General features: G+C 48.1%; 1 protein-coding gene and 1 pseudogene across 1 annotated transcript; both read left to right on the forward strand.

Annotated features, from left to right (window-relative positions):
- The first annotated feature begins 277 nt into the window (after positions 1-277).
- Positions 278-15,223, forward strand: LOC116456754 (uncharacterized). The gene is made up of 3 exons (XM_032135553.2): positions 278-507; positions 9,020-9,307; positions 14,286-15,223. Exons 1-3 carry the CDS (start codon positions 409-411, stop codon positions 15,015-15,017), a joined length of 1,119 nt encoding a protein of 372 aa, XP_031991444.2. The 5' UTR covers positions 278-408; the 3' UTR covers positions 15,018-15,223.
- A 4,914-nt stretch (positions 15,224-20,137) lies between these two features.
- LOC131381638 (protein FAM182B-like) lies at positions 20,138-22,212 on the forward strand (annotated as a pseudogene).
- Positions 22,213-24,262: the final 2,050 nt, after the last annotated feature.

Below are 24,262 nucleotides of genomic sequence, written 5' to 3' on the forward strand. Positions count from 1 at the left end.
CGCCTTGAAGCGGGGTCGCCCTGCACTGGTAGAAGTTAGCTCAAGGAGGTTCTGAGAACAGGATCCCCAGGGGTCCGGCCCTGGAGGACCCAAAGCCCCCACTCCCATAACGTCTCCTACTACATCCCCGCTCCAGCAGCCACTGCGACTGCCACAGAACCTCCGCCCACGTGTTGCCGAACCTGTTTAAAGAGGCCAAAGCCAGAGTTTGAAGAGCAAAGCAGGAGTCGGCCTGGGCAATGCGCATGCGGGAGGCACGAGCCGGTTCTCCCGTGACGGTGACTCCAATGGTTGGCTGAGGACGATTCCCTGAGCCTTGACAAAGCAGGAGCCCTCCGTGGCAGTGCGTCGGTGTTGAGGCTCCAGCCTGACCAATCTGGGGGGTCGACAAAACAGATTCGTGACACTATGCTACACGGAGGGCCTACCAGGATGCAGAAACAGCAGATGGAGTCCGGGGAAAGCAGTGCGGCATCTCAGCCTCAGGCCTGCCCGTATGGTGTTCGGGTGAGTCCCCTCCAAAGTCGTGCCCCCCGTGATCTCGAAGACAGGTCTGCTTCTGTGCCCAAGGGCTGCTGTCTCACCCGTGGGTCATTCTCCCCAAGAGTAGAAACCCGCAGCCTCAGTTATTGCCTGGGGGGGTGTGTCTCTCTGCCACTGCTGTATGTCTGTGTGCGTATGTTTCCCATATTCTCTTCTCTCTCTATCTCTCGCTCTCTGTTTCTCTTGCTTTCTCTGTCTGTGTGTGTGTGTGTGCCTGTGTGCGTGTGTGTTTAAGTGCCCAGTGCGCTACAAAGCGATCTCTTGCATGTCAGCGTGTCTTTAGTGGGCCTCTTTCTGCGTCTCTGCTGGGTCATGTGGGCAGTTGTCAATCGTTTCCGCGGGGATTCCACTTTGGCTTTGTGAAGGCCTCGACAACGTGAGGAGAAGCGTCGGTCTCAGAGAAACTGAAATTTCATCCCAATCCTGAGCTGCCTCGTTTCCAGAATCAAGATAACCACACTCCAACCAAAAAAAAAAAAAATCCTCAAGGAGCTCATCGTCTTGCAGGAGGGGAGCAGACCAATGTGAAAGGAGATGGTTCTATCTCCTCGCGGCCCTTCTCTCAGAAATGAAGCCACGCTACCAAACAATCTTAAAGAAGAGGCTGAGAACAGGACATGACAAGAATGCCTGTCAATGGAACGCTAGCCTTTCAGGACAAGTCACCTGTTTGGCACTCCTCCCCTTATGCCCGTGGCGGTGGTTTCCAGGTGTTCCGTGGTTTCCAGGTGTTCCATGGTTTCCAGGGCTTCCAGGGTTCCTGGTTTCCAGGGCTGGCGCTGGGTGCAGGGGAGGTTGCCTCAGGGCTACCTGGGCGGTGGAGGATTGGGGGTGGGGTGAATTTTGCAGAAGCCTCCTTGCTCCTCTGGCAGGCATTTCCAAATGTGGCTTGGGTCAGGCACAGGCCCCCTCCTGGTTCCCAGGTGTTCTTTGATTTTCTTTGGCATTGATGGAAAGGTCACTTGTTCCCCCGTTCCACCGGGCACATGCCTGGAAACGACGGTTTGTTTCCCGTCGCCCCATATGCCTCTGGTGACACACATTCACGCTATCTGCTCTGGGATAAGCCAGTGCCACGCGTGGTCGCATGGTCTCCACCTCGGATTCTCCCCTGTTCCTGTCTGCACGTGTCCTATAAAGCGCGGTCTGCTTTCCGGAGCCCCAGGGCTTTTAGAAGCGGGGCAGGCTTCTAAAGGAGGAGGGAGGCAGAGGGCTGATGGATCAGTGAATTTTCAGCTGACACCACGCCTTGAGACCCATGGGATCATTCTGTGCTGCAGCGAGGCCGTGCCTGCCTCACCAGGTGTGGTGAGCCCATTCTATCTCACTCAGAGGGGGCCAAAATCGGATCTGAAGGGGAGTCCCGAGAACCCAGCAGGCGTCCTGAAGTTCCCCCTCCCTCGGTGGAAGTCGGCTCAAGGAGGTCCCGACGACAGGACTCCTGGGGGTTTGGCCCTGGGACAGGACACCCGCGGCCCCCTCTCCCTGGCCGCCCCAAACTGGACCCCGGATCCAGTCGCCCCCGAGGCTGCAACAGGAGCCCCTCTGCTACAGCGCAGTAGCCATTGTTTAAAGGGCCGCAGCCTGACTTCCAGCACCGGAGCTTTAGTCGGCCTAGCCAATGTGCCTCCGCGAGGCTCTAGCTGATTGTCTCGTCACAGTGATTTCCACTGTTGTCTTAATATCCAGTCCCTGAATTTTGGCATAGCAGGAGTTCTCCATGGCTGTGCTTCGGTGAAGGGGCTTCGTGCCTCCGGCCTGTCTTGCAGGAGTTTTAATACCCTTCCCATCCTGTGCTGCCTCCTTGCTAGGATCAAGAGGATCGCACCCCAGCCAAGGACAAAGGCCTCACAAATGCTCATTGTCCACCCACAGGAGGGTGCCCACAGACCTTCAAGAAGCTGGTTCTCACTCCTCTCGCCCTTTGCCCTCATTGAGAAATCTACCCACAACTATGCAATGGGACGGAGAAGGAAGCCGGCAACGAGATGGGGCAAGCATGTCTGTCACTCAAACGCTGGCCTTCCTGGTCAAGTCACCCATTTGGCACTTTTTCCCGGATGCCGGTGATAGCGGCATTGTGCTGTATCTTGCCTGGGTGTTGGCCTCTGCTCTGTCCTCCCTCTTGCTCTGTCTGCCCAGTTCCTGTGAAGCCTAGAGGCTTCTTAGTCTGGCTCAATGTCTTCAACAAAGAACACTTCCCAGTCCATTAGGCAGAAATTTCGTTGGGGTCCCTTTCATGATTGCTTCCCTCTCCAAACCTATTTCTGGATGATAGAGTGTGATGATCCTGGAGTTCTGGGCTTCCATACCTGTCTTGGACAGGGAAGCTCCCTTTTTCTGCATGTCCCAATTGATGGCTTCGTGGTCAGTCCAGAAAGAGCGGGAGGCAACCCCACCGTGGCTGACCTTTGCCTTCTAGGAAAGTCAGTGTTGCATCCCACCTACCATTCCTCTCTCATTCCTGAGGGCCATCCGGTTCCTCTGCTCCTGGGGAAGTTGCCTTCAAGCACTGAATCTTTTGGCTGCCACGGATGTCAGGGAGCCAAAGGGACTGGGTTTTACTGGGTGCAGGGGAGGTGGCATCGGGTACCTACTGGTGGTGGGATGTCAGTGTGGTGTAGTTTGTCAAAACCTCTTGGCCCCTCTGGCAGTCATCCCTGAATGTGGCTTGGACTCAGGCACAGGCCTGTCTCACAGGTTTTCTAGTGTGCTTGGCTTTTCCTCGGCTTTGTGTGGGAGGTCCCAGTGACCCACCTGCACACACCTGGACGTCACTATCCCTCTCAGCATCGCCCCATACGGCCTCAGAGACACACGCTGACTCCATCTGCTCTTGGGGAACATTAGTGCCACGTGTGGTCACATTGGCTCCATCTCCGACTCGCCTCTGTCTCTCTTTGTACATGTCATGGAAAGCAGTGCCGAGATGCCAGAGCCCGGGACCTTGGAGATGAAGTCAGGTCACTGCTACACCCAGGAAGGAGGGAGGCAGTGGGCTCATGGGTCAGTGCATTTTCAGCTGACATTACGACTCACAGCCCTTGGGATCTTTCTGTGCCCCAGCGAGACCCTTCCCGCCCCACTACATTGTAACCCCATTCCTGATCACCCTGTCGGATCCATAATCAGATCTGAAGAGGAGTCGGGAGAGCCCAGCCGGACCCTGAAGCTCCTCCTCCACCGGGAACCGAAGCAGAAGACCGATCAAGAAGGTCCTGATGACAGGACCTCTATGGGTCCAACCCTTGGGTCTCCCGCCGGACCCTCTCGTAGTCCTCTTCCCACCCGCCGCCTCGGACTGCGCTGCTGCGGCCACCGCTGCCCCAGTCCCCTCAGCCGCGCGTCGCCGCCATTTTTTGAAGGAACCGCGGCCTGACTCTCCGGAGAAATGGGGGATTCGGCCTCGCCAGTGCGCATGCGCGAGGCCCGAGCCTCCGCTTTGGTCGCAGTGATTGCCACCGTTGCCCGAGGATGGGTCCCTGAGACTTGGCGAAGTAGGAGCCCTGTGTGATAGTGCGTCAGAGTCGGGGCTGAGAGCAGTCCTGGCCAGGGCATTAACAGGATGGTCTCCGGAGACTGGGATTCTCGGAGGGTCGACCACCAGGAGGAAACCTCAGAAGGAAGAAACCTCAGGCGGATCGCCGGGGCGGCAGCGCGAGATCCCAGCCTCAGGCCCGGATTCTGGGAGGGTCAACGAGGCCCCGCTCCCAATCTTCACTTCACCCGCCGCTGCCACAGTTCCCGCAGCCGCCGCTCGGCGGTCATTTTTCTTTTCTTTCTTTTTTTTATAGTCGGAGTCTCACTCTGTCACTCAGTCGAGTGCAGTGGCGGGATCTCAGCTCACTGCAAACTCTGCCGCCCGGGTTCAAGTGATTCTCTTGCCTCCACCTCCCGAGTACCTGGGGCTAGAGGGATTAGTCAGAGGCCAGGGCATCAACAGGACGGTCTCTGGAGGCCGGGATTCACGGAGGGTCGTCCAGGAGGAAGAAACTGCGGGCAGAGGGCCGAAGAAGCAGCGCGGGATCCCAGCCTCAGGCCTGCACCAACGGTGTGCCAGTGAGTCTCTTCAAAAAGGGAGAGGTTTGCTTGGGTGTCCGTGGGCTGCTCTCTCACCAGTGGGTTGCTCTCTCACCAGTGGGTTGTAGTCGCGGAGGGCAGAACCCTGAAAATTCAGGGGCTGCCTGGGGGTAGGTGTTACGGTGCCGCTGCTGTATGTCTTTGTGCGTCTGTGTGCGTATGTCTCTCTTATTTCTCTCTCTCCCCTTTCTCGCTCTTTTGCTCCGTGTCCGTCTGTGTGTGCATGTGTGTGTGTTGGGACACATGTGCCCTGTGCAGCAGAGGGAAGTATCTTCTACGTCAGCCTTTCTTCTGGTCAGCCTCTCTCCGCGTCTCTGCCTGGGTCGTGTGGCCGGTTGTCAGTCATTTTTCCGGCGGTTCCAGTTTGGGTTTGTGAGTGTCCAGATGAGGTGGGGAGCTGCGTCTCTCTCGTAAGGATTTAAATCACCTCCCTACCCTGAGGCCTCTTTTCTAGGATTAAGGCCTCCAGCCCCCAGCCAAGGATAAAAGCCTCACAGGAGAGGTCATTGTCTACCTGCAGGAGCTGTGTAGAGCGACCTCAAAGAAGATGGTTCTCATTTGTCTCTCTCTTTCATCTCACTGAGAAATCTAGCCACAGGATAACACAGGTTCTGAGAGGATGGGAACGGGACGTGAGTGTGCAGACTGTGCTTCACATATTATTACACATAGTCTAGTGAGGGTTCTGCAGATAGCTGGCATTTAGGTTTGTTTTATTGAATCAAGGAAAAGAAAAAATGCTGAGGAAAAAATGACACAACTTGCCTGCCAGCCCATCTGATTGTTACAAATTTAATAGTAATTTTAATTTATCTTCTCATGTAAATGTCCTTGGCAGTGATACCTAATTTCCTAAGATAGCCTTGCTTTATTTTGTATGATTAAGATGTCATGCATATCAGAGTATCTGGAAATTCTTCCCAACGTCCTTGACATATGTGATTAATCACATTTCCAAAATAACACACCAAAACGAATAACAGAAAATCATTTTAAGTTGTGGTTCCTTCATGCATGAAACATTTCATGTGTGTCTGGCACTCTTCCTGCCCCAAATTTCATCTTAAACAACCTAAGTATTGAAATGCTTGTGCCATTTGATTAATTTTTCTATGTAAATGCTTTGATAAAAAGCTACATTGAGGCCGGGTGCAGTGGCTCACACCTCTAATCCCAGCTCTTTGGGAGGCTGAGGCCAGTGGATTACGAAGTCAGGAGATCAAGACCATCCTGGCCAACACGGTGAAACCCTGTCTCTTCAAAAATACAAAGAATTAGCCAGGTGAGGTCAGGCGCTGGCTCATGCCTGTAATTCCACACTTTGAGAGGCTGAGGAGGGTGGATCACCTAAGGTCAGGAGTTTGAGACCAGTCTGCCCAACATGGCAAAACCCTACTAAAAATACAAAAAATTAGCCTGGTGTGGTGGCAGGCACCTCTAATCCCAGCTACTCGGGAGGCTGAGGCAGGAGAATCGCTTGAACCCAGGAGGCAGAGGTTGCAGTGAACTGAAATCATGCCACTGCACTGTCAGGCCTGTGCGACAAGAGTGAAAGTCTGTCAAAAAAAAAAAACACCTGGTCGATACTAAAAATACAAAAATTAGACCCTGAATGTCACGTCCAAATGAGAAAGACATTGTTTGGCTCAAATTGTCTGACACTAAGGAATAGTGCAGACTGGCCAAGGGAGGTGACTGACACCTGTAATCTCAGCACTTTGGGAGGCCGAGGCTGGTGGATCACCTGAGGTCAGGAGTTGGAGACCAGCCTGACCAATATCGTGAAACTCCATCTCTACTAAAAAAAAGTACATGAAAATTAGCCAGCTATGGTGGTGCATGCCTGTGAATCCCAGCTACTCGGGAGGCTGAGACAGGTGACTCGCTTGAACCCAGGCAGCAGAGGTTGTGGTGAGCGGAGATCACACCACTGCACTCCAGCCTGGGCAATGAGTGAAACTCTGTCTCAAAAAACAGAATAGTGCAATGTAAGGGCAGATTTACGTATGTATGAATGTATGTATGTATGTATGTATTTATTTATTTTCAGAGAAGCAGAGAATCTGGAATTTTGGGTGAAATGTCTCAATTTCCAGAAGCTGAAAATGCTCTCATATGTAAAATTCAGATCAGCCTATATCAAGCTTCTCCTTGTTCTATGTGTGAATAGCATGGGACAGAGGCAACAGCTTGAGCCAAGGCAGGATGGTGGGATGGGACAGGTGGCCAGAGCTGCTGCACTGGGGGCCATGGAGAAGGATTTGGCTGGAAATGCAGGTGGAACCAGACCATGAAGAGTCTAAAACACAGACCTGAGGACTCTGACCTTTATCCAGGGGGTGGCAGGAAGCCATGTTAGGTGAAGGAACAAGGCTGTTTCTCCCTCAGCACTAGTGCAAGGAAAGGCCAGGGAGGCCCTCAGTGGAAGCTTGCTGCTGGATTTGTTGATGTGCCTTTTCTCCTGCGTGCACGACGGTCAGAATGGCCCGGGGTACTGGACACATCCTGCCAGGAATTGAAGGCCCCACAGCTATAGCACCTCTCTTCCCTTTAGTTCTTTGGAAGGATGAGCAAATTATTCAGCCTCTCTGAGCCTCAGTTTTCTCATCCATAAAATGAGGATGGTATACCAACCTCGCAGGTCACGAGGATGTTATGAAATCAAGTGAGCACAGCATAGCAGGTGCATTTTTGGGTCCTATTATTACAAGTGAACCAAGTTGCATTGTAGAAAAGGCACAGGCTCAGGGGACCTGTATTTCAATCCCACTATGCCCCTGTAATGCCCACCTCTCAGGGATGATGGAAAGATTAAATTCAGGGAAATGATGCTTGTGCAGCACCTGACACCCAGCAGATGCCTAAGAACCTAACCTACCACCCACCTGAGCAAGCACAAGCAGTCCTGTTCCTCCTGCAAGCACTGGGGATGCTGCCTCCCCCACTGCCCTAGAACACTGCTCCTCCTCCCTCTCTGCAGGGGGCATTTTGTAGGCCTCAGTCGCTGGGCTTACTGTCCTTTCACCTGCCTCTCAGCACGGGGCTCAGAGCATGCATTCTTCACCCTTGCAAGAAGCTTCTCTACACATCCCTGCCCCCAGACTTGCTGAGTTCATTCACCCATTGTCTTATTTATAATCAGGACGCAGTTGCTCCCTACTGTGTAGATGAGGAAATGGAGACCTAGAAAGGGAAGGAAAGACCAACACTTTGAGCACCTGCAATGTGCCTGAGGCAATGTACCCATTAGCTCTGCTTCACAACAGCCCAAGAGGGAGGTATTATTCTTCCCCTGTGTAAATGTGGGTGTTGAGGCTCAGAGAAGGGCAGTGACTTGTCCAAAGTCACACAGCAAGCAGCAGTCAGTGGCTGAAGGCAAACCCAGGTCTTTCTGACTTCAGAGTGTGGGATTTAGAACAAACATGTGCAACGTGAGGCTGACAGATCCATCCCCCAGGGCTGTTTCAGGGACCAGATGGGGTCATAAGTGTGTGAGTAACTGACATGGTGCCCAAGGACTGGGAGTGGAAGCAGAATCCCATCCACCTTCACCTAATCATACAGAGAAAAGAGACAGGAGCCCAGGGAGGGCAGTGCTGTGCCCAAGCTGTCAGCAAGCAGTAGGCAGAGCCCAGGCCCCTGCTTTCCCATGCCCACCCCTTCCCAGTTCAGGGCAAGGCCGCCTCTCCAGGGCCTTTCCCTCCTCCAGAGAGAAAACTCCCCAAGTTTCTCTGACTAGACAAGAGAGCCAGTGAGAGCAGAATCTTCCACTTGGGCACACACACCTGGAGCCTGAGGCTGAAAGCTGGAATCCCAGACTTTGACACTCAAGAAGGCCCCTCCACACCCTTTCAGCACCCTCCACCTGGGACCTTTATGAGCACCTGGCTTCCCTCCCAGGGGAGAGGGGGTGTCCCAGAGACACTGGGGCCCTTAGAAGGCACTATGAGTTGGCAGTAACGGCAGCAGCGTGGTGGGATTGCGGGTGGTGTAGGAAGCAGGGGAGGCAGATCACAGCACTCAGGATGGCCAGAGCTGAAGGCATCAGAGTCCCCTGCCCTTGATCTGCAAAAAAAAAAACCCACGGCACATTCCCCTCCCACTCCACACCTCCCACGGCTCCAGAGGAGGAGCGGCGAGGCCTCGGGAGGGCGGCAACCACTGCTGGCCAGGCCTTGGTGTTCTCCTGTTGAACTGCACAAGTTGTCAGCGTCAAAGTCGCTCTGTGACCATGATGGGTCAACACAAAGCAAGGTCACTTGGTAGCTATCATGGCTCAGCTCTTGCAAAACAGAGACAAAAATGACCTCACACCCCCTCCCCTGTGTCTATGTCATGACCACAACCTCTTTGTCAATTGCAGCGTTAGCTTTGGTCTTGTCTTCCTTCCTTCCAGGTAAGATTGAAGAAGATGCCAGGTGATAGAACCCACCCTTCCTCTGACAGCATCGAATCTGGAGCAAAGGCTTCCTTCAACCCTCCCCCAAACCCCCAGTACAAGCCCAAATTCTGGAACAAATCCTTTCCAACCCCTCCTTCAGAGATGCTCCCTGGCTCCAGGCAGTGCTTGCTCACCTCACTGCAGCAGGAAGCCCAGCTTGTGAACTGCACGTGTGCTGCAGGTGGTCGCTGGATGCAGGGTATTAACAGATGGATCCCATCGATACCCCCACTGCATAACCATGTAAGCATATCATCCCCCACTTGCACATGAGTAAATGGAGGTCCACAGGGTGGGGAAGGGGAAGACATAATTTGTCCTTCAAATGCGATACTAGTGAGATGTGAGAGGCAGCACCACTCATAACTCAGTGAGGCAGTGGGCACACCAGGACCCTCCCCGGCAGCTCAGGTGTGTGGTCACCCCCATTACACAACATGGCAGGAGTTGGGGAGACCACACATGGGTATCGCCAGCTCTCCACTGGCCCAACCTCCCTGCAGACACCAAGGACAGGGTTAGCATCTGCTTGCTGGCAGGCCTGGCCACCAGAGGTCCTTGTTTATATCTAAGGTCCCTGTAGTTGTGGTTCAGAGGGTGGGGGCTGCTCCTGAGATTCAGCACCACACAGGCACTGCACAGCGCTGTGCCACGGTGGTGGGCACTCGCCTTCCAGATAGGGCTCATGTTGGCAGCTGGGCATGATGCATCATTTACCCTATCCTGAGTGGAATAGGTGGTTTTATAGAAAACAATTTGGGCCAGGTGCGGTGGCTCACACCTATAATCCCAGCACTTTGGGAGGCCAAGACGGCAGATCACAAGTTCAGGAGTTCGAGACCAGCCCGGCTAATATGGTGAAACCTTGTCTCTACTAAAAATACAAAAATTAGCCAGATGTGGTGGTGGTGGGTGCCTATAGTCCCAGCTACTCGGGGGACTGAGGAAGGAGAATCACTTGAATCCGGGAGGTGGAGGTTGCAGTGAGCCAAGATCAGGCCACTGCACTCTGCACTCCAGCCTATGTTACAGAGCAAGACTCCATCTCAAAAAAAAAAAAAAAAAAAAAAAAAAGAAAGAAAAGAAAAGAAAAGGCAAGGAAAAGTATTTGTATTTGTAGATGAATGAAGGTGATCCCTTTGAATGTTGGAAGCGATTTTATTTTAGCCATTGGTCTGGCACTCATTGTGATGGGGTGACAGGCATCCCTGCCTTAGTCAGCAGAGCACAGCAGTGTGCTACATCTCCCCTCATCTGAAGATTCAGGCCATAAGCAGGAACACCTGTCCTTGTGTCACGCCAGCAGAGAGGATGTGCCTGGTGGCACCGTTCACTGCAAAGGCAGAAATGACCCAGAAAGAAGAGGGAGTGTGTTCACAGGGGTGTGACTTTTGACCCAGCATGGGGGGCATCTCCATTCCTTGGCCAGGACCCCCAACCTGAACACAGAGGCAGAGAACATGTGAAGGGCTCCCATTCCCAAGTGGTCCAGGGTGCAACTCTGAGCCTGTGGTCCTGGTCACTGCCCTTTTCTCCACAGCATGGCTGCCACCATCCTGGGCTGGGGCACAGAGGAACTTTGCAGAGATCAGCATAACAAAAGCATCGCTGAGATGCTGCAATAGGAAACCGTGACGCCTTATTGGGCTGCCAAGGCAGCCTAAGCTATTTGTTGCTGCAGTCAGTGTCCCCAGATGGTTGTGTGGCTGTCACTGCCTCTGGTGTGTCCATTTTTCTTATCTTCTCCTGCCTGAGCTTCTGCTCAGAACTCTGTCTCTAACTTACAAGAAATCAAGCTCACTGGATTCTGAGCTCTTCGGGGTCAAGGACTGTGTCAGTAGTTCATGTCTCTTTCTAGAGATCACAGCTTAGTATCTGGCACAGAGCAGATACTCAGCCAATGCCAAATGATTCATTTGCCAAGAAGCTGAATTTCATCCATAATCCTAGTCGATGCAAATATATTCTGCCAGTGGGTATGTGTCCTCTGAAGGCGTTTTCCCAGGCTTTGTAAATACATACAGGCCATTTAGAAATTTGAATGTCAAAGAGTAAAAGAGCTTAGAAAGTAAACATTGGAGAAGTGTGGGAGGGTGGTGTTATTTGCAAAACATTCCTGGGTCCTTGTGAGTTCTTTTTTTTTTTTTTTTTCCTGAGACGGAGTCTCGCTGTGTTGCCCAGGCTGGAGTGCAGTGGCGCAATCTTGGCTCACTGCAAGCTCCGCCTCCCGGGTTCACGCCATTCTCCTGCCTCAGCCTCTCCGAGTAGCTGGGACTACAGGCGCCCGCCACCACGCCCGGCTAATTTTTTGTATTTTTAGTGGAGATGGGGTTTCACCGTGGTCTCGATCTCCTGACCTCGTGATCCGCCCTCCTCGGCCTCCCAAAGTGCTGGGATTACAAGCGTGAGCCACCGCACCCGGCCCTTGTGAGTTCTATACACCCTCGATAAGCACTGATTCTGGGCCAGGCCAGACACCCAGCTGGACCCAGGAGATACTGAGGTGAGTAAAGCCAAAGTGCCTCCCTTCATCAGGAGGCACAGTCACACCAAAGTGATAAAGGCACAAAACCCAGAGGCAGCAGAGGAGCAAGGACTGCTTTGTTCCAGGAGGCTGTGACCTCAAGAAGAGCTTTCAGAGGAGGACATCTGTGCAGGGCTTGGAAGGATGAACACAAATTTGCCCAGCAGACAAGGGAGCCAAGGAAATCCTGATGGAAGAGAACAGCTTGGGTGAGAGTGTGAGCCACAGGATTGAGGGGCGCAGACATGGAATTGGAGGAGCAGAAAGAATGAGGGGGGATAAAGTTGGGAGGTCAGTCACAAAAGGTTTTAAATCCTGGTGAAGTAGCAGTGGGTGCTGCACAAGTGACATGGGCCTGGAGGAGATGCTGTTAGCTCTGAGTGAAGATGGAGCATGCCATCCACCAGGGGAACCACAAGATGCAATAGAAATAACAACCCTGAGAAGCCTGCACAAGGGATGAGGGGCCCAGGGGTAGCACCAAGAAGGTCCCTGTCAGAGGCCAGCTTTGAACAGAGACAGAAAAGACTCTTGAGGGCCTCAGCTGCTGCAAACCTCCTCAACAAATCATATTTTACCTTCAAATATTTGCTAAAGAATACTATTAGAATAGCAATGCTCCGTTGATAATAATTACCCCTCACTGTACATATTTTACAGTTCTTAAAGTGCTCTCGGGTCCAGCGTCTCATTGGAATCCCCATATAATCCCATTTTGCAAATAGGCAAACGAGGCCCTGTGATGTCACACTGAGGTTTGCAGAGTTCCAGATAGAAAATAGGGAGTAGTTTCAGCTCAGCCCTGGGTATAAGGCCCAAAGTTCCTTTTCTGGGAGAGGGTCCTTGAGGCCATTCAGCAGCCCATAGTCCAAGTCTTCCTCTTCCTTGAGCTTCTCCACACCTGTGTCCAAAGCCTCCTTCTCCTCCTCCTTTGCTCTCAGGTACCACTACCAGTTGTTGGGCAGGGAGGCCTCCTGCTGCTGCCTGTCCTAGGGTGCATCCTGCAACATGGGTGCATTCTGGTTCAGCCAACACCTGCACCACCTGCAGCCCAGGGCTCCTGTGGTGGGCCTGAGGTTCCTCCCTATCAAATGGAGATGCGCTGGGGTTGCTGCCTTTGCTGGAGCCCATGTCCAGGTCATCTTGGGGTGGCCAAGGGTACAGGGCCCTGGGGACAGGCCAGAGGGCTGCAGGGGCAAAAACCAAGAGGATGAGGGGATCTCTGAGTTAGACTGCCTGGATCCACATCCCAGAGACTAGCTGCAAGGCCTGGGGAAGCCTGGTTTACCTCTCTGGGCATCAGTTTTCTCCCCTGTAAAGTGGGAGGTATAAGAGATTCACTCCTACAGTTGTCTCTGAGCTTTACAGCAGGTAATGTGTGCAAAGTACTTGGCACAATGCCTGGCACATGGTAAGTGATAATAAACAAGGCTACTATGATATCATCTGAGCTAGGTCACTCATGCACTTCTCCAATCCTTCAGGGTTCCCCTCCGTCCCTCACAGGGTAGCAGCAAGTGAAAGGGATGCCTCTGGCCTTGAGGAGCTCATATCTTCTCATTTCCCAGGGGCCTCCATCCAGTGCCCACACATGCCTGGCATGCAGTAGGCACCTCATCCACATCTGGTGAAAGAGTGGAAAACAAGTCATTGTCATGTATTGTTTGGCACTGAATCTACAATAGGGGACAGAGAAGTGGGTGAGTGTGGTTGTGCCCACAAGGTACTGTCCCTGAACTTTCAGGGATCAAGAGGCCTTAGCAAGTCTAGTACCAGGGAATGGGCACTGTGTGGTGGAGTAGGAGGCAGGTCCTGAGAAAGGCAGTGGGGTAAGGAGAGGAGCTTTGCCTTTGGGTCTGGGAGATCCTTCACCAGGACCTCACCAAGGGCCCCGGACAGGTCATCCCTCCAAAATCTCTCTATGCTCCTCTGTGTAATGGGTTAGCCTGGAAGAGATACTTGCACAACCATGTTCAGAGCAGCATCATCCACAATAACCAAAAGGTGGAAGCAACCCAAGTGTCCATGGATGATGGACGGACGGATCAACAAAATGCAGTCTGTGCATACAGCGGAATATTGTTCAGCCTTGAAAAGGAAGGAGATTCTGACACCTGCTACGTCAAGAATGAACCTTGAGGACATTAGGCTGAGCAAAATAAGCCAGACAAAAAAGACAAATGCTGTATTAGTCCACTTTTCCAAGGCACCTAGAGTAGACAAGTCCATAGAGACAGACAGGAGAATGGTGGCTACCAGGTCCTGGAGAGGGTGGTGAATGGGGAGTTGTTTTTTAATGAGTTACAGGGTTGTAGTTTTACAAGATGAAAAGCATTCTGAAAAGTGGTTGCACAACATTGTGATTGTACTTAATGCCACTGAAATGTATACTTAAACATAGTTAGACAGTAAATTTTATGTTTATTTTACCACAACTTTTATAATGGGGTAGTTATGCCTGACTCCTTGTGTTGCTGTAGCGATTTCATGAGATAACAAATAAGCAATCACCCAGCATGTTGCCTGGCACATAGTAACTGCTCAATAAATCACAACTGGATTTACTGAAGATAAAGTTACCTGACTTCTCTGAGGCTTGCTCTCCTCAGCTGAAAATTCTTACAACAAATATTAGATGAGACCCTACTGTATTATACTGGGTTCATAAATAGCACTCCCCCTTTTCCCTTTCCACAGAGTGCAGTGAATAGAAGACACTTCTCCACACCTGAAAAGCTCCATGCTGATTGCGAGAAGGAAATGCTGGATGGAGGGGTTCCTGGAACTACTGTGAGGGGTGAGCTTCCCCAGATGTCTAGAAATGAGGCAGGGGCCCGACATCTTCCACCCCCACTAAGGTTGCCTTGCAGTTCCCAGCTGGCTCTAGACTTCCTAGAAACTGCCACTTTTCTGTCTCCATTACCTCATAGCCCAGTCAGCACCATTATCATCGTCACCATGATCAACATCACCATCCTTACAGTCACCACCACTATCATCATCACCATCACCATTCTTACCCTCACCATTCTCACCATCAACACCAGCATATTCACCATAACTATCACTATCATTATCACCACCGTCGCCATCACCATTCTCACCATAATAATTATTGTCACCCTCCCCATCATAATCATCATCATCATCACCATTACCATCACTGTCATCATCACCATCACCATTCTCACCCTCACCATTCTCACCACCATCATCATCATCATCATCGCCATTATCCTTACCGTAACTATCACTATTATCAAAACCACCTTTGCCATCATGATCCTTATCATCACCATCACAATCACCACGATCACCATGTTCACCTTTACCATTCTCGCCGTCATCATCACCATCATCATCCTCAACATAGCTATCACTTCATTATCACCACCTCCACTTTCACCATCACCATCCTCACCATCATAATCATCACCATCACAATGATCCTTGCTACATGGAGCCATGCATTCTGGGTATGAGGGATCTTGGGTCAGGGCATCTAACATATCTTGTAGGATAGAAACGCAGTCCCTCAGGGTCTCACAGTTGGTGGAGTAACTGATTCTTGTGAGGTCATGTTCCTCTGGGTGATGTGGGATGTCACAAGACCAATAAATACGAGCTGAAGCCCATCGCATCACTTCTTTTTTTGTAAAATAAGCTCCATCATCAGTAGTAATTGTATGATAGCAGAGAATAAGAACTCAGCAAATGTAAATAATTTGATGCTATGAGAAGCGTATGAAGGGGAGTCCATATTCTGATATGCATCTATTCCAGTGAGGGCAATTCTTTATCACTTCCATGAATGAAGGGAAAGAATATTATTACAATGTTACCAGAAATCTGTCTGATCTAGGCAAGGTAGTTCCTCTTTCCAGGGTCTCAGCATTGCTCATTGTTGGCAGTCAGGGCACTCATCTGGGCAGTAGGCAGCACTGGTGCAGGGAAGTTCATGTTATTGGAAACATGTAGCATCCTCTCCTGCTATCATCGCCACATTGTCCATGAACCCACTGGGCAAAAGCTGAGGAAGCTGGGAAAGTGGTTCACTGGTATCCACAGATCAGCCATCATATGGCCCTTTATTGGTAGCCTTTCCTACACAAGGATACTAACACAAAGTTCTCATAACCAGAATACAATCATCCATATCAGGATATCAGCATTCACCCAGCACTACTGTCCAATCAACAGATGCTATAATCTCATTCAAATTTTCTCAGTTGTGCCCTAAATACATTTTTTTAAACTTTGTAATCCAGGATCCAATCCAGGATTTCCAACTGCATTAATTGTCATGTCTCTTAAGCTCCTTCAACTTCAAACAGATCCTCTGTTTTGCCCTATTTTTCACAACCTTAAGAGTTTTAAAGAACATAAGAATTTCCTTCTGAAGGATGTGTTCACCTTTTTCCATCTGACGTTTTTCCACATCCAGACTTAGGTCATGTATCGTTCACAAGAAAACCACAGAAATAATGCTGTGATCTTTCTAGGACATCACAGCAGGAGTCATACAATCAAGTTTGTGCCAGATTTCTCCACCACAAAGTCATCATTCTTCCAATTGATAAGTATTTCATATGAAGAGATTAATTACACATACACATGAATGTATATTTGTATGTCAAATTTATACAAAATAGTATTTCAAGTCTAACCAATATAAAAGTTATTAACTAGATCTGTTTAATTTTATTTCCTACTAAGTCTTCAAAATCTGGTGTGTGTTTTACCCTGACAGCACATCTCAGTCCAGCCTAGCCAATTTCAAATGCTCAATATTCACATGGCGTGGCTACCATATTTGTCAGGGCAGCACTAAAGCACTAAAGATCTTCTTCCTTGGAGAAGTTCTAAGCTTTCAAAATGTTTGGTAAATACATTTTATAAAATTCTTCAGAATCCATAAATAGGCAATTACACATTTAGTAACCCATAGAATACAACATGACATTAAAAAGTGAATCCCTCGACAAAAAAGAAGGTAGGCAAAATTTTCTTCAGACCAAATGGACAAATCAATTATGATTACCTAACATGACCATTATTATTTATTAACATCCTTCATTAATACCACCAAACCCCATCAACAGGTAAATGAAAAATGCATTGAGGCCTATCTGAACAATGTCCCAATTCCTTACCATTCTTACTTCTTTTGCAAGCAGAAAAGACTAAGTATTAGCAAAGACTATTCAGATAGTTTGTTCTTATGCCAGTAGTTGTGATTTCCTGGAGGTCTACATGATATCAATTATGTACTTCAATACCTCTCACAAGTACTTTTCCTATTTGGCCATTTTCTGCAGTATATCCATGCTCCCATTTTCTCTATTCTTTTATTTCTATCCTAGACTTTTCTTTCATCCTATAATTCTTTATCCTAAAAATATTAATTTAAGGATAACGTCACAAAATATTGTCTTTCTTCAGATGATACTCCAAATTGGTACCTAATATACAGAAATGACTATCATAGACATAACCCACAACATGTGAAATGTATGGCTCATTCTGCTGATATTATAAAGGAAAGTTAATGACAACTGAATTTCTAGTCATTTTCCACCCAAACAGTTGCTTATAAAATGGCAGGGAATTGTAGATATGTACGCGGTGGCTATTTTTTGGTGGGGTGTTCAGCAGCTCTCCTCTTCAGCCCCCATTTTCTTTGAGGACCATTTCAATGAGCACCAACTGGGCCTGACCCAACCTACCAGCCCCAGCCCTAGAGGTGATCATGATGCCCAGCTCTGGCAAAATACTCTACCCTTGGATCATAGCAACTGTTTCAGTACTTTTTTTTTGGAATCATCAGGAAGGACTCTTGCTTTTTCTATTGCTGTGGTCTGCAAGGACAAAGTAAACTGGGTTATTTGTAGCACTATCTCTTGCTACAGAGAGAGAAGAGAGTCATCTTCAGAAGGAAAAAATGCGGCTAAAACAAAAGGAAAAGTGTCAAGAGAAAGAAGGAGAACATTTCTTGATGATTTTATATAAGCCCCTGGGTCCAGCTATGCATGACAGCGACTTGGGTTAAAGCTCTGTCACTTATAGGATCATTGACTTAAATATAAAATAAAGTATTAAAGCTATGAACTTTTAGATGAAAATACAGAAAAAAAACTTTGTAATATTCAATTAATCAAAAATGTCTTAGATGAAGCCCCAAAAACCAAATGCACAAGAACAATTAATAAATTGGATCCCATCAAAATTTAGAGCATCTGCTGTTTGAAAGACAGTGTTATGAGAACCAAAAAGTAAACTCAAGGAGAAAATACTGGCAAGTCTCATATCTAATAAGGGATTTGAATCCAGAGTATATAAAGAAAGTATTAAAATTTAATAATGAGAAAATAAGCAAAGAAAAAAACAAAAAAGGAAGAAGCAAAAAAAAATGTGAACATACACTTTACCAAATATATACAGATGGCATGTAAGTACATAAAGAGATACTAAATATTATTAGGCATTATGGAACCACAATAAAATACTATTGTACACACATGAAAATGTCTAAAATTTTAAAAGAAGGCCCATACAAAGTGTTGGCAAGAGTGTGGAATTCTCATATACTGCTGATAAAAATATAAAATGGTACAACCATTTTGGAAAACATTTTGACAGTCTCTTAAAACTAAACCTAAACCTATTAGCTATTACACTCTTAATATTTACTCAAAGTTATACGAACTTATGTACATGAATGTGCATTGCAAATGTATTTGTGTAAGTCCAAAACCGGAAGCAATGCAAAAACCAATCAACAGGCAAATGGATATACAAGTTGAGACCAATCTGCACAATAGAATACCACTCAGTAATAAAATTAATGACCTATTGATGCCTGCAATATAGCTGAATCTCAAAATAATTATGCTGTGTGAAAGACGCCAGACCCCTCCATAAAAGGGTCCATACTACACTTCATTTGTATAAATGTCTAGACAAGGCAAACTATTTTATAGTGACAGATTGGTGATTGCCAGGGAGAGTGGTAAGGTAGGAAGATACAAAAAGTTTGGGATTATAAAAGGGCAAGGGGAAACTTTTATGAGTGCTGGATATGTTCATTATTTTTATTTTGGTGATGGATTTGCAAGTACATATAACAAATAACACATAAAGGAAGTAGAAACAGTATTTTTGTTTCATTCTTAAAAAAGCACAATTTACTTACTAATGGGATGTGTGTGCCTGTTGGGCACACAGCACAACTTTTCAAATCTTAAAATCGGACTGGATCTCAACCACTGGACCTTATTCCTATTCCACACTGACTTTAGCACAATACTTGCTTCTATCGTGGTAATTAACAATACCCACCTTAAAGGTAAAGAAATGTACTTCTAACTAACTACTTTTGAAACTATGAACTGCCTCAGGCTAGTAGTTCTTAAGATCTCCAGCAAATGTTGCTTTGTTTCCCTCAAAAATATATAGCCCCAGCAACATGGCAAAACCCCGTCTCTACTAAAATTACAAAACTTAGCCAGGCGTGGTGGTGCATGCCTGTTGTCCCAGCTACTCAGGGAGGCAGAGGCTGCAGTGAGCCTAGACCTCACCACTCCACTCCAGCCTGGGGGACAGAGTGAGACCCCCCCCATCTCAAACACACACACACACACATACATAAACTCACAAGCTATCTGCTGGTGACCTGTCAGTTAAACACGGCATCTCAGGGCACGTTAGCACACAGTGTGAGAGCTGTGGTCCTAAGCACTTCAATTAAAAGTTAAACATCTCTGGCTGGATTTTTAGAATATTTACTTTTTAATGTTTTATATTATATTTATGATTTACATTTTACTTAATTTATCTGAATACAAGAATCCAGACATTTGGAAGTAAAACAATGGAACACATGCCCTGCAAACACTAATCAGCACAAAGCTCATGTTGCTATGTTATTAACAGTTTAGACTTAAGCCAAGAAACATTGCTACAGATAAAAAAGATTTTACGATGTCAGTCACTAGAAAAGTATGCCAATTTTAAATATGTATAAATATAAAATATCCCTTCAAATTATTTACTACAGAAACTGATATAACTAAAAGAAAAATGGACTAATCTACAATACAGATTTTAACATACCTTTCAAAAACTGATGGAACCAACAGAAAAAAAATCCATAAGAGAAAGGGAGATTCGATGAACACAATGAACAAACTTGACATAAATTGAATATACAGAACACAACACTCAACAACTACTGAATACACATCCTTTTCCAGTGCACGTATCATATTTACCAACATAGATTATATGTTGGAATTTAAAGGGACTCATCACAGAGTATTCAGTCGTGGGATTTTGCCTAAATTTTTCTGGCCTTCAACAGGGTTCAAATACAGTTAAATTCTTATTTCGTCTAAAGAGCCCTATCCTCTTTTTTGGAAATTTTACCACAACAATCTAAATTTGCATAACAACTGAACCCAGCCCTTGGAACTTGAAGTTTATTCTAGCCAAAGGCAGATTAAACCGTCTAAGTACTAATGTCCTTCAAATTGTTGTCCCCTGCTCCAGTAATGGAGTGTAGCTCCAAGAAGCTAACAGACTATTTGTCCTTCATAGCATACATTCTATGTTACATCAAAACACGGTATAAAGCCTTGAAATCAGCAGCAGAGAAAAAATGAGATCAACAACCATCTAGCTGTGACCTCACTACTTAGTAAGTATGCTTTTAGCTGACTCCTTTACTTGATTCCTAACTGCTTATTTCTGGCAGGGTAACCCTAATCCTTGACCAAGCTGACATTTTAAGAAGTGAGCAGAACGAAAAGGCTCTACCACCAGTGATCAGTTTAACAAGCTGCAACACTAGTCACTCGCTGCAACTCTAGTCACTGGCTGAAACTCATATTGTGGGTTTTAAGAGCTCAGAATTAACATGGAAATACTATTGACTCCAAAAGAAACCCAGAAATCTCTGGGAATCCAGCAAAGATAGAAAGGGTCCTCTCAATAGTCACCACTCACACTTTGCTTTGTTTTGATAACTATGTTATTACATACGGAGAATATCAAAAAAGTATGCCTTTTCCTCATTGTTAATGCTAACCCTAAAATGGTAAGGCTCTTGCAGGTTGAAACCCCCAGGCTCTCACTGGCCCTTCAACAGAAGGCAGTGAAGTCACCTGCAAGAGTGATCAACCAAAAGCTTCCAGGCTGGACAAGTTGGGACTCAGTTCTTGCAGTTCCCAAATTCACAGTTCTCTTGGGACATGGTTATTTATGGAGCTCCCAAAGATGAGAAATTCCACCCAGGAAATTCTGTTTATAAAAATTATTCACATCTAATTATCTCAGGAGACATTAACACAGCAATGTTGAAAATTTCCCATTAATTTTTAATCCATGGAGAAAAACTGAACAATTATTTTTTTAAATATGTAAAGCTTCATATAATACAAATTATAATCCCACATGTGATTCAATTTCTATTCATTAATGCTGGAGAAGTTAATAATTACGAATTGCCATTGGTTAAAAAAAAAAAAAAAAATCATCCATCATTGGAGAAGTGCAGAAGGTTTAAAAGAGATAAGAATTAGTTTTTGGACTTGGGATATTTTATGCTTTCCAAAAGATTTTGCTCTTTTTTTTTTTTTTTTTTTTTGGCTCCTGGCTTTCTCTCTCTCTCTCTCTCTTTCTTTCTGATTTCAGTTTCTTTTGATTTCTCCTGCTTAGAAATGGTGAGAGAACTTTGGATGTGGAACGTGGAGGAGGAGGAACACGAAGTGAGGGTCTGCACTTGGGGTGGTCAGCACTGCGGCAGCCCAGCAAAGCCACTGCCTGGCCCACATCCCGGAGGGGTCTCTGCGCCCCAGTCGGCATCGCAGCTGATGGTGAAACTTTTGGTGTGGCAGAAGAGTGTCCCCAAACTTTGGAAGGTATCTGCTGCATCCTCCATAGTCATGTATGCCTGTCGAGGGCGATCTTCTCGGGGAGCAGAAAGTCTCGCTCATGGACCAGGGCTGTCACTTGCGCGGTGCAGCCCTGGCGGAGGTTCAGGCGGCCCCGGTGTCGCAAGCGGCTGTGAGTGACGCTTCCTTGGGGCCGGAGGGGTCCCAGGAAGGCTGCAGACCAGGGCTGAGCAGCGGGCAGCATGGTGGCCGCGATGGAAGGTGACGGGGTTCTCAGCGCCAGGGGACCCAGCAGAGCCCGAGCCCGGGCATCCCGCGTCTCCAGCAGCACCGCGGAGAGGCCTGGCGTTGGTGACGCAGCGGCCACTGCACGAGGCCCACGACCCAGTCCCAGAGGCCAGCCCATCGTCAGTTAACATCAGGAACCCCGGGCCAGCTGAGGCCCGGGCCCCACCGGCAAGACAAAGGGCAGAGGGTCCGCAGGCGGGGCCGAGAGCCGGCAGCGCAGGCCTGGCTCCACCGGCGCGGAGCTCGCAGGGCACAGCAGGCACCGGGCAGCTACCAGGGCTTCCAGAGGAGGCTGTGCACCCCCGCAAAGGCTCCTGCCCAGCGTCCAGCCTCTCCGCGGGGACTCCACGTGCACCACCTCCTCGTTGTCCTTGTCTAGGGCCGCGGCAAGGTCCTCGCTCCCAGGGGCACAGGGGCCTGGGCTGAGCAGCTGGAGTAGGGTGAGCACCGCCAAGAACCCAGTGAGAGTGGCGCCCCAGGGCGGCACAGGAGGCCGCATTTAACGTGTCAATCATCTCAAAGATTTTATGACATCTTATAATATCTATAATGTCTATTATATCTTGTGATATAATTATTAACACCTCTTCATTGTGATTATTATTTTTATACCAACACATCTTCAATTATTAATATTCCCAGTTGCTAGAGAAAAATAAAAACGACTAGTTTTGAAAGCCTTGCTTCTGCCAATGGAAGCATATTCTAGCATGTCGCCAATGCAATCCACTTTCCACCACTTTCACAGAAAACGTTACTGCACAGTTATACTATCCCACCCTTATATACTTTGTGTGTGTGTGTACTTGTGTGTATGTATGTATGTTTTATGTATATATATATATATATATAAAGTATGCCAGAGATGAACAAGTATTAGAAAATTAAATACACACAGGTCATGTCAGTGCTATGTATAATGTGGTGAACTAAGTATAGATGTTCAACAGTGTGGGATCTAGGCTGGAACAAGATTCCTAGTCTTAAGCAAATCTTTCTAGGTTGAGTCTCTGGAAATAATGCTTTGTATCAAATGTGTGAGAAAATTAATGGGTTTTAAAGACTATTCTATGTCAACTATAACATTTCATTTGGGGATTTCTGTCCCTTATAATATCTACCTCATTTTGGATGGATTCCTTGAGGCCTGGTTTATTTTTCTTTTCCTTTCTACACATCGCTGCTCAGAGTGATGAATGGAGTTGTATTTTGAATAAAATAGCTAAGCATCCTTTTGTGAGCAAGGAGCATGATGGTATTTAGACCTACCATTTCTCGTTACGGTGGTTATGGTTACAGTGGGGCTGGGGTATTTACCTGGAGCCTGGAAGTCCACTGGGACATGATACCCACCGGGATTTTTTTGCATCAACCTGGTCTCTGATGTCCACCTGGGGACTGGGTATCCATCTAAGGCCTGATGTTTACCTGGAGCCAGATGTGCACCTGAGGCCTGATGTCTATCTGTGGCCACCTGGGGACTGATGCACACCTGAAACGCAGGTATTCACCTGGGGCCTGATACCCACCTGTAGTATGGGTGCCAACCTTGGGGCTGATGTTCAGCTGGCGTCCGCTGTCTACCTGGGCCTGGTGTACACATGGGGCCTGGGCATGCACCTGGGACTTGATGTTTAAATATGGTCTGGAGTTCTCTTAGGGCCTGTTGTTCACCTGGAGCCTGGGTGTACACCTGGAGCCTGATGTCCCAGGTGGACACCTGGGTCCCAGGTGATCTTCAGGCCCTAGGTGAAAACTCCAGGCTCCAAGTGGACAACATGGCCCCAGGTTCCAGGTAAACACTAGAATCCAAATCAACACCAGGCCCCAGATGGACACCCAGGCCTGTGGTGGACATCAGACTCCAAAAGGTCATCTGGCTCGAGGTGAACATCAAGCCTCAGGTTGACACCTAGTCCCCAGGTGGATATCAGGCCCCACTTTGACCCAGGCCCCTGGGTAGATACCTAGGCCTCAGGTGGATATCCAGTCTCTAGCTAAGCATCAGGCTCCAGGTGGACCCAGGCCCTAGCTGACTGGGGACTAGTGTTCATATGGGGCCACATGTCCATCTGGGCCCTAAGTGTCAACTTGTAGCCTGATGTCAACCTGGGAGCTGGTGTTCATTGGAGGACTAAAGTCCTCCTGGTGCCTGATGTCCAACTTTGGACTTTGTGTCCACCTGGAGACTGATGTCCACTTGGGACCAGATGTCCAACTGGAGCAAGATGTCCACTTGTAGCCTAGAACTTCACCTAAGGCCTGATGTTGCCGAGGGCCTATGTATCTACCTAGGGACTTGTGTCCAGGTGGGGCCTGAGGTCCATATGGGGCCTGGAATTAACCTGGGACCTGATGTCCACCTGGGGCCTGGGTCTTCCTCTGGAGTCTGTTATCTATCTGGGGCCTGGGTGTCCTCCTGTGGTCTGATGTCCACTTGTAGGCTGGTGTCCACCTGGGGCCTGGGTGTCCACCTAGGAACCTGATGTACACCTG

Source organism: Hylobates moloch, unplaced genomic scaffold (genome assembly GCF_009828535.3).
Source record: "Hylobates moloch isolate HMO894 unplaced genomic scaffold, HMol_V3 SCAFFOLD_17, whole genome shotgun sequence".
Lineage (NCBI taxonomy): Eukaryota > Metazoa > Chordata > Mammalia > Primates > Hylobatidae > Hylobates > Hylobates moloch.

What these genes read in the sequence shown, in the direction of transcription:
- LOC116456754 (XM_032135553.2), top strand. Translation starts at nt 409, where the DNA reads ATGCTACACGGAGGGCCTACCAGGATGCAGAAACAGCAGATGGAGTCC. An exon ending in CCTGCCCGTATGGTGTTCGG is followed by an intron (nt 508 to 9,019) that starts GTGAGTCCCCTC and finishes CCTTCCTTCCAG; the next exon opens with GTAAGATTGAAGAAGATGCC. An exon ending in TACCCCCACTGCATAACCAT is followed by an intron (nt 9,308 to 14,285) that starts GTAAGCATATCA and finishes CCCTTTCCACAG; the next exon opens with AGTGCAGTGAATAGAAGACA.